Source organism: Motacilla alba, chromosome 1A, assembly GCF_015832195.1.
Source record: "Motacilla alba alba isolate MOTALB_02 chromosome 1A, Motacilla_alba_V1.0_pri, whole genome shotgun sequence".
NCBI lineage: Eukaryota > Metazoa > Chordata > Aves > Passeriformes > Motacillidae > Motacilla > Motacilla alba.
Window position 1 is genome coordinate 44,419,346 of NC_052031.1, and position 10,225 is coordinate 44,429,570.

Below are 10,225 nucleotides of genomic sequence, written 5' to 3' on the forward strand. Positions count from 1 at the left end.
CCCCGGGGGACTTTGAGCCCGGCGGCCCCGGCAGCGGGTGGCCGCGGGCATGGCGGGCCGGCAGCGGCACCGGCTGCTGCTGGAGAACGCCGAGCAGCTGGTGCTGGTCTGCGGCCGGCGAGAGCCCTGCCTGCGGCGGGACGGCGCTGCCGGGCTGGCCGTGCTGCGGGCCGCCAGCCTGGTGGTGGGGCTGTGAGTGCGGGGCCGGCGGCGCGGCCCGGGGCTCTGCCTCGGCACGGCTGGGATCGGGGGCAGGGTGGAGGGCATCCCCCAAGCGCAGTCCAGGCTTCCCGCTACCGTCCTCGAGCTCCGCTGGGAGAACAGACCCAAAGGGCTGCGGCTTCCCAGGGCATGTGGCTTCCCGGGGCGTGATCCAGATCCAGGCGATGGCACTTTGATTTGAGCGAGGGGTCGAGTGCCCTGCGGATGGATGCTGTGCGCTCGCTGATCCGCAGGAGGAAAACGGTGTTATCTAGCAGGAATTAGAGCGGAACAGTACCAAGGTGTCATCCAGAGGGATCTAAGCTGAGGACAAGCGTTATGGCAAACAGCTTGAAACGCATGGCATTACCCCAGTGTTTGCTGTGTATCAGTAATACGAGCGAGCCACCTCCACGTGTGCATCTTCGGTCCTCCTGAAGGGCCTGCCCCTATTGTTCCAGGAGCTTTGTCATCGAGCACTTGACTTTTAAACAGACTCACACGTTCTTTGTTCCTTGTCTGTGTTTTGCAGGGATGGTTGTATCAAAGCTGTGGGCCAGGCAGATGTCATTCGCAATGAGTTTTCAGAAGCAGTGTTTGAAAGGATAATTGACTGCTCCGGGAAGTGCGTGTTGCCAGGTAGGTGTATTTTTGTGATACAAAGGAACAGCACTGCCAGCAGGTCAAGGGACATGATCCTGGTACTCTAATCAGCCCCAGTGAGACACATCTGGAGTGCTGCGTCCACTTCTGGGCTCCACAGTACAAGACAGACATGGAGCTGCTGGAGTGAGTCCAGTGGAGGGCTACAAAGGTTTTGAAGGATTTGAAGCATCTCTCTCGTGTGGAGAGACTGAGAGAGTTTGGTCTGTTGAACCTAAAGAAGAGACAACTGAAGGGGGACTTCATCAAAATCTGTAAGTATCTGAAGTGGGGGATACCCAGAGGAGGTTTCCAGGCTCTGCTCAGTGGTGCCAAGCAATAGGACAAGAAGCAATGGGCAGAACTGATGCACCACCTAAACATGAGGAAAAACTTCTTTACTGTGCAGGTGACTGAACTCTGGAACAGGCTGCCCAGAGAGGTAGTGGAGTCTTCCTCACTGGAGATATTTAAGGGTTCTTCTGGGCTTCATGGTGGAGCTCTGTCTCTTCTTGTTTTGTCTGTAGATCTGTTCCTGTGTATCGTGGATAACAACAGGAACGTAGCTGACCCACAGAGTGACTCTTCAGATTCACTGCTCTTTTCTGTCCTCTCTCAGCCCATCAGCCACTCGGCCATTGAGCTCAGTCTGTCCATCCTGCCCGCAGCTGTTTGGAGGCAAAAGGGATTTTAAGTTACGAATTCTGCAACTTTGCCTGATAAAAAAAATCCCCAAAAGCTGGGCAAGACTACTGCATGTTAAACTCTCCAGAGGGTTGCTAGTACATGAGCTGTCAGACCCGTGTTTCTCTAACAGTGGCCTTGCCATTCAGCAGTGTCAGTTTCAGAGTTGTAGAAAAGGCTCCCGCTGTAATAAGTGTTGCCAGAGGAAGTCTAGTGTGCTAAGCCCAGCCTAAGCAGTTCGCCTTTTCTTAAAGAGTACAGGCTTAAAGTCTAATGAATTTATTCAAAGTTTGTTGTTTATCCTTTCTTCCACAGTTTGAAAACTTTATCAAAAATAACACGACACACTCAGCAACTGATGCATTTACCTGGAGACATTTTGCGTAAGGCGTCAGACCTAAAAAAATGGAAAGAAAATTAATAGCCTCTGAAGAAAATCCTTGATATTTGGCTGGTTGGATATTTTTTTCTCTAACCAATAGAGACTTTTTAGGGGAGCTTCTGCTGTCTATTTAATTTGCTTGCATGTTCATAATATTTTCTCTGACACAGTGAAGTAACTCAAGTGTACATTTACTTTGTTTTCTTTAGGCCTGGTAGATGCACATACACATCCAGTGTGGGCTGGTGATAGGGTTCATGAGTTTGCAATGAAGGTAACAGCATAAAATTACACAGATGGATTTTTCTTCCTCCTTTTTTTTTTTTTTTTTTTTAATGTGTAACTGTTTCTACTTCCTAGTGACTCTCATCTTTCTTTTATAGAAAAATACATAATTTCTGTCAGATAATCTACCTGAGGGAGGAGGGATGATTTTTGAATACTGATAGGCTGAGAGAGGAGTGTACCTGCATCCTTTGCAGCTACCCTTTATATATTTTTGCATTAATTGAAGCAATGCAGCAGTGCCACCTTCTATTACTGTCTAAGTCTTGATTTTTTTCCTTCCTTTTCTTTTCCAAATAAATGAATTTTGAGCTAGAGATCGATTTTCCCCTTGGACTCAGGGGAAAGCAGATCTTCAGAGTAATTCTCTTTATGTCGCTTCTTATAACATTTCTTCACTTAAGTGGAAGGGAGAGAGAAGAAAGGGGGGAGGGAGGAAAAATTATTGGGGATTTTTTTTCACTTCTCTTTGTCTCTCTCACTGCAAAGAGACCTCAAAGCACTTTCCAGTATCTCTTGGATGGAAAACACACTTGTTCAGAGCTAATTGTTTGGGTGGGTGGTTTTTGTTTTCTTTCCTTTAACCCAAGCTGGCAGGTGCATCCTATATGGAGATCCACCAGGCTGGGGGAGGAATCCACTTTACCGTGGAGCACACTCGGAAGGCCACGGAGGACGAGCTGTTCACCGGCCTCCAGCAGCGCCTCGGCCGCATGCTGAGAGCAGGATCCACCCTGGTGGAGTGCAAGAGTGGCTACGGCTTGAACTTGGAAACCGAGCTCAAAATGCTCAGGGTGATCGAACGTGCGCGGAAATCCACGGATATCGGCATTTCCTCCACCTACTGCGGAGCTCACGCCGTGCCCAAGTAATTGACTTTTCTTTCTCTTGTTAAGTACTGCTGCTTTCCGTTGAAAATTGGTTTCTTCTGCCTCACTCCTAAAATACAACATGCTTGAAGAACAACAGCCAGTATTTATAGGAAGCTCTCCTAAATCTCAGGGCAACATTATTTAGTGACTCCTAAATGCCAGCATAGGCTTAGCTCAGAGCCCCTGTCTCCAGCTGATGCTCACACTGAACATAACACAGAAAGTTCTTCTGCTTGCATTTGCTGCTAGCCTTCAAGCTTGGTCTCTGCCATGAGATTTTATTTTGGCCAAATAACAACAAAAAATACCGTATTTAATCCTTATATAGCTCCGTAAACAAAGTTTAATTATGCTTCCATGCAGTGAAGACTTGCATACATCTTATAGCTATGAGATGAAGATTAAACTGTTTTTAATCAATTATTCTGATGGCTCAAGTACATATATCCTAAAAATCCTTTCTCAGTTCTGATTTTTATTTTGCTATGATAAAATTAACATCTTAATGTTACCTGATTTCAGTGTAAGAAGGAACTAATGAGGAGTTTTAGCTGGATATTTTGACATACTAAGTGGTAGGCTGCTGCAAGACAAGGAATGTGAAATGGAGGCAGGCTTATTATGTGGCAATATTCAAGAGATGTTTGTTAAAAGAAAAAAAAAGCATACTCAAAATAAAAAAATCCCCAACCTTTTCTAACATTCAAAAAAACATGACCCAGAAAATATTTTTTGCAATCTAATTTTTGTGTCTTTGGAGTAGGATGGTAAATTATCTTTTGTCAATCTAACTATGGAAAATGGATCCTGTATCATCTTCAGTAACTGGAAGATGGTAAAGAATAAAGTAACTAAAATCAGCTGAAGGCAGCAACCACTTCTTTCAGGAAGTTCTACTATAATTTAGAGGACTTAATGGTAAAATATAATTGATCTTTTGCACCAAACTATATATATATACACATACACACACATATATATATATGCATATATATATATTTCTTAACCCTTCCTTTCTCTTTCCCCTAAAAAACCTTGGCAGGATCTCAGTCAAAATCCTGATAAATAGTCTTTCCCACCAAAATGCTTTGAGCATTTCTGTAAACCAATGAAATTGTTTCCAGTGTTTTTACAAACATACTAACGCTCATATGTTAGGAAGACAGGTATGCTTTCTCATTCTCTGCACACTTCTGTCCCCACTGATGCACATCAAGTGTGACAAAATGTAGTAGTAGTAAGGATATTGCATTTTAAGAGAGGAGAAAAGGTAGTTGGGGATTTGAGGAAATTTCTTGAAGGAAATACTGAGTTATCCGTATTTTTCAGTTTGGGTCTTTTAAAATAATCTCTTCTCTTTTCAATCAAATGTTTGTGTCTAGACCATTTTGTTTGAATTTTATGGTACCCCTCAAACTTAGACTCTGGTTTGGGTTGTCATTTTGACCAGGAGGAAATCTGCAGTTCTTCCTTGGTCCCTCCAGTCATCATTTTGAATCAAACTCATTATTTGGGGAATGTCTGATTTTTAAAAATCATTATTTTTTATTAGTAAGTGATTATTGGGCCATTTTTCCTTATCAAGAAATTTTCAGAGTGTTTTCCTGAGCAGAAATCTTCTGCATTAAGACAACAGCGGTATTGCTTTGCATTTTGGGGCATTATATCCCTCAAAAAGCGAAACCATTTCTTAGTGTTTCCCTCTGTTTTGTCTTGGCTCTGGTCCTAATCTTTCAGCCCAAATTCCTCCAAAGGCTGCTGAGTAGAAAGAGAAGAGGGAGAAGCCTTGGCATGGTCAGAGGCTCAGTAACCCTGATGGCTGTTTCAGTGAGAAGGGAATGGAAGAGGGGCTCTGCTTTACAGCCTTGCTTATAAATTCAGGCAGAATTTGGCTTCTTGAATTGATTCCATTGCATGGCTTCCAGCTCAGCCTCATGGGGCACTCTTAGTGCCAGTGTCTGCGTGCCTTACAGTGCCTGAAATGAGCATCCAGATTCTCAGACATTTAGCTGCTGTACATCCCCTGTCCTTAGACATTAAAATTGGAAATTGCTAACTCATCCACATGTTTTGGGATTATTTGCTCTTTCTGAGGCATTTAGTGATCTCTCCTGGGTTATTTTTATGTAACAGAGGATTTATAAATGATTCTGACTTGGCAAATCAAACCTTGGGAAGCCCCTCTGATTAGAAGCAATTATCTGTCCATCACTCTGAGTGATATAAAAGGAGGAGAGGTAAATTAAAAATAATGACTTATACTGCATATCCCCTTTGAGCTTTGATACTTACATAAAAACATTGTATGAATACCATTTGACATATTTAAATGCTCACTTACATATTTTAAATAGTTTTATTTTAGGATACGGTATAAAAAGGTCAGAATATATAAATAGGAAAGCAGAAAAATTTGTTTTAAAGTATCCCGTATCTTTGTTAGCATCCAACCTTATTAAAAACACTCAGTAATACAATCTAATATTCTTTGAATGGAAAGTAACTCATGTTGGAGAATACACGAATTACAATGGAGCTTAATTTTTTGATTTTAATTTTTTTGAGGGATTCATATTTACATAATTTCCTAAGTAATTCAGTAATTGCATGTATGGCTTGAGTGTGTGCCAGACTTCAAGGATGTTACTCACAGGGCTCTGTAACACTTTCTTTTTGTTAGAGGGAAAACTGCTACTGAAGCCACAGATGACATTATCAATAACCACCTTCCTAAACTGAAAGAACTCAAACTAAGTGGTGAAATACATGTTAACAATATAGATGTGTTCTGTGAGAAGGGAGTGTTTGATCTGGAGTCTACAAGGAGAATACTTCAAGCTGGAAAAGATATAGGGTTACAGATTAACTTCCATGGCGATGAACTGCATCCGATGAAATCTGCTGAGGTACGTCTTTCTTAACACTCATTTTTACACCTGTGAGAGCCCAATCTGTGAAGAAATTGCAGTTTTCAAAATGGAGGTCGTGTTTTCTAAGATTTTATGAAATAGACCATCTGATAGAAACAGATGCCAGGCAGAGTAGCCCAGGTGCAGCTTTGGAGGTAAGGACATGGGAGGAAGCCTTGATCTCTGGAACTAACGGGCACTGGCTAACCAAACATTGACTTTGCTTATCGTCCACATGGGATACAGATCGGGAAGGTGGATATCCATGCACCCAAGAATGACAAAAACATGGTTTCTATGCAACTTGAAAAATATTTTTTTTGTTAAATGTCCTGTTAGAAGCAACAAGCCAAATTGCAGTGAGCACACTCAGCGGTCTCATTACTCTGATATCAGTTCATCTGAGCACACTCAGAGAGGTGGTTTAGTCAAGACTAGGTTCCCAAACCTAGAAAAAGATAAAGAAAGTCCCTTTGACATCATGTTTCACCATCATTTAAATATTGCTTCCTTCCTGTGGGGTCTGCCCAAGCTGTATATAAAAAAAACAAACAACAAAACCAAACCAAAAACTTCGTTGATCATAAAAGCCTACTTGACTTCCCCATTGAAAGCAGCCTTCAGTTTTGTGAACTATTTTCTGATGGATTCTTCATGAACAAGAGTTGATAATGCTTTCATCCATGGCTGTCCCATAATTTGTGTGTTAGGCTGTTAAAAACCCCACTGAAGGTGTGCTTCTGCTCCGTGGGTGGATTAAAGTGATCAACTTTTCCTGCAGTAAATTAACAACTATTTTGCCTCTGTATTCTGATTGTTCTTTCAAGCATTCTTTACTATTTCTCTTCTGGTATATTTTGCAGTAATAGTAAATTGTCTCTTCCAGTTGTTTAGAAAAAACTTTTTAAACTGAATTAATTGAGAATAGTGAGTCATTTGCTTGGAAATTTCCTTAGCTTGGAGCTGAGCTAGGAGCCTGGGCCATCAGCCACCTGGAAGAAGTTAGTGATGAAGGTATTGTGGCGATGGCAAAAGCTAAGTGTGCTGCTGTTCTTCTGCCAACAACAGCCTACATGCTAAGGTAAGGCCACTAGATTAAAGGGAAATTTCTGAAACTGCCAATCCATGTGTGTGGTTTGAGGGGCTTTTAATCTAAAAGCATAAATGTGTACCTATGCCTTAAGGATCAGTCTGGGTCAGTGAAGGCAATCACATGTACTGAGAACTGAATGAGCCTCCCTCCTTATGTCTTATTTCTGCTGGAAATCCTCAAAAATCTGTGAGATTGCTGAGAAATCTCACAGTAGATTCGGAGTGGCTTTACGGCAACTATAGCTAAAAACTTCCTAGAGTGCATTTCCAAGAGCCCCCCCTGCAAACAGCTACCCAGATTAATCCAAGGGCTGAACAATTTTGAAATAGCTATTGCAGATGTTGCAGTTGTTGGAAACATCTTTTGCATTATAATTGCTAAGTGAAAAGATCTCTAATGTACGCAGACTAAACTCAGAGACTCAAAAATCGGGAAGGGGCTGTTGCATTGCATGTGCCACTGCTCATATTTTGGAGCCTGTCTTTGAAGCTGTAAGAACTAGAAAATTAAATTTTTTTTTCAGAAATGAAGATTTTCATCTTGTAAATTCTTAAGTGGCTGAGATCTGGATACCTACCAGAACCTCAGTGGTCTGGGGCCTGATGGTTGACACTGGCTGGTGCCACATGCAGTTGCTGCAAAAGTGGTGTCTCACACTTGCCATTTATGTTGTCTATAGGATGATAGGTAGGGATGCAAGAGGAGAGTTTGGGCTTTTATCTCCATAAGGGTCAGTGTAACTGAATGCATGAATGTAGCCAAACTGGGAGATGAGTTTTTCCCTTGTAAATCACTGTATGATAACTAAGCAAATTGTACTGATATGTTTATTTTTCCCTCTAGACTGAAGCAACCTCCAGCTAGAAAAATGTTGGAAGAAGGTGTTATAGTTGCTCTTGGCAGTGACTTTAATCCTAATGCATACTGTTTTTCAATGGTAAGATAATCCTAATACTGAAACCATAGAATTATGAAATTTCTTACCAGTACAACTTGTGTATGGGTCTTGCACACTTCGTGGCTTCATGTGCACAAGGAGAGCTGCCTGCCCCATGCAGACAGCTGTCTGTGTTTGTTTGTGTGGTCGTTTTTGCCAGAAATTCTTGAAACCAGAATGGGTTCCATCCTTCATATGCACTGAGAGGCCTATTCAAAATGCTCTTGAAGCAACTGATTTTAGAGTTCTCGTTTTGGATTTGGCAAAATTTATGTTGTACAAAACAACTCCTTCTGTTGTGCAAGGAGGAAGGGGAGTGCTTAGGGGTTTGAAGCATAAAGAGCTTTGTGTTCCTGGTAACTCCCATTGTCCCCTTCCTTGCCTACTAGCCTATGGTGATGCACCTGGCCTGTGTAAACATGAAGATGTCAATGAATGAAGCACTGGCAGCTGCCACCATTAATGCAGCTTATGCTCTGGGCAAATCAGACACACATGGCTCTTTGGAGGTCGGCAAGCAGGGGGATCTTCTTATCATAAATTCATCAAGGTTTGTTCTTCCATTGGTATTTGAAATATGCTTTAACCTTAGTTATCTTCACTGAATAAAAGGACACTGCTAGCATTTCAGACCCACTTTTATTTTCCTTAATTACTTCAGTGTAAAATAAAGCCTTAGACTTTTGGGGCTGTTAGTACAAGTAATTCATGCCTAACTACAAATTGCCTAGAGATAATATGTGTTTATTTTATGGAATAAATTCTCTACTGATAGACTCACTGTATTCATGCAGCAAGAGACAGCATGTAGACATGGAATAGTGTTTTCCCATTGTCAAGCAAATCTTATAAAATTGCCAGGTATGCTGGGCATGTGACCTGCTCTTATGCAAGTTTATATATTCTTAAACATCTTGTCTTTTTAGGTGGGAGCACTTGATTTACCAGTTTGGTGGACATGAATCATTGATCAACTATGTTATAGTTAAAGGAAAAGTCATCTATGAAAATGAGAGGTGTGAGACAATGAGCAGTTACTGAGAGAAGGCAGTAGTTTAGTGAGCTACTAAAATCAAAATAGGATGGAGTATTTCAAAGCAACAGACAAAGCAGATTTGTATTTACTGGTAAGCTGTTTGCCTGTTCACCTTATTCAAATAAATCTTACCAAGCATTACCCATTTGGTGCATCTCCATGTCCATTGTCCTTCTCTCCAGCACAATAAAATAATTTCTAATTGTATCCATCTTAAATAAGACAGTTTCCAAATATGTTTTCCTATACAATTAATCTATAATATTATAATATTTGAAAATAACACAACCTGGCAGTGAATAAACAGAGTTTGTATCCAGGTAAGATTTACTGGGGAGTGTGATGTTGAGTAAGCTGTGACAGAGGGCCAGGGGCTCAGGCATGCACATTTGGGATGGCCCTTGGCTGTGTAGGGAGAAGATCACATGCAGTGCCATACAAATGTTCCAGAAAAGACCTAATTTCAGGTTGAATCTGAAATAACATGAGATATATTTGTGGAAGTTTGAATGTGATTTTGGTAAATTAAGTATGATAACTTTTACTCAAAGCCGTGTTGAAACTTAGGCTCCTAACTTTTTAAAAGTGCTCTTTCATTTGTCTTTCAAATACTGCTTTTCTTCCACCCCAGCTTGTAACATCATCTAGGAATGCAGTATGTAGAAAAAAGGATGATACAGCTCTGGAGAATTTAAGCTTTTGCAGTATTTAGGCAGAGGGTCTGGGGTAGGAGGGTCTCTGAATAGCCATGGACTAAGTATTTTCTTCAAATTTTCAAATGGCTGGTGGCTGCAGAAGCAAAAGGGATTTACTTTCTGGAGGTGAAGTCATAAAATTGCACCTGACAAGCATGAAGAACTTCACATCAAAAATAATTATTTGATATAATCAAGTGACGTAACCTGTGATACAGAGCAGAGTGCTTTAGTGAACCAGACCCTTGAGGAAGGACAATGGTCTCATTCTGGTTAACAGATATTTGAAAGCCATCATGAACATGTATGAACATTATAATGACCTGATCTCCCCGAGTCTTAGGCACATCTGTTAACACCCAAAATCTGCAAGCCATCCCCTGTAGTATCTTTCTTCATGCTTTATTTGATCCAGGCTAGCCAACCAAATCAGTTTTTAAAACAATGTAATAGCATTCCTGCCACCTGACGTGTTTTCCTGCAAGCAGA

The 10,225-nt window shown here is 41.3% G+C and overlaps 1 protein-coding gene across 1 annotated transcript; it reads left to right on the forward strand.

The window, feature by feature from the left end:
* On the forward strand, positions 1 to 9,259 carry AMDHD1 (amidohydrolase domain containing 1). Its single transcript, XM_038155031.1, has 9 exons — positions 1 to 192; positions 734 to 840; positions 2,119 to 2,183; positions 2,785 to 3,062; positions 5,747 to 5,972; positions 6,932 to 7,056; positions 7,912 to 8,005; positions 8,395 to 8,555; positions 8,932 to 9,259. The coding sequence occupies exons 1-9, from the start codon at positions 50 to 52 to the stop codon at positions 9,044 to 9,046; spliced, it is 1,314 nt and encodes a 437-aa protein (XP_038010959.1). The 5' UTR covers positions 1 to 49; the 3' UTR covers positions 9,047 to 9,259.
* The last annotated feature ends 966 nt before the right edge of the window (positions 9,260 to 10,225 follow it).

What these genes read in the sequence shown, in the direction of transcription:
- AMDHD1 (XM_038155031.1), top strand. Translation starts at nt 50, where the DNA reads ATGGCGGGCCGGCAGCGGCACCGGCTGCTGCTGGAGAACGCCGAGCAG. An exon ending in GCCAGCCTGGTGGTGGGGCT is followed by an intron (nt 193 to 733) that starts GTGAGTGCGGGG and finishes TGTGTTTTGCAG; the next exon opens with GGATGGTTGTATCAAAGCTG. An exon ending in CGGGAAGTGCGTGTTGCCAG is followed by an intron (nt 841 to 2,118) that starts GTAGGTGTATTT and finishes TGTTTTCTTTAG; the next exon opens with GCCTGGTAGATGCACATACA.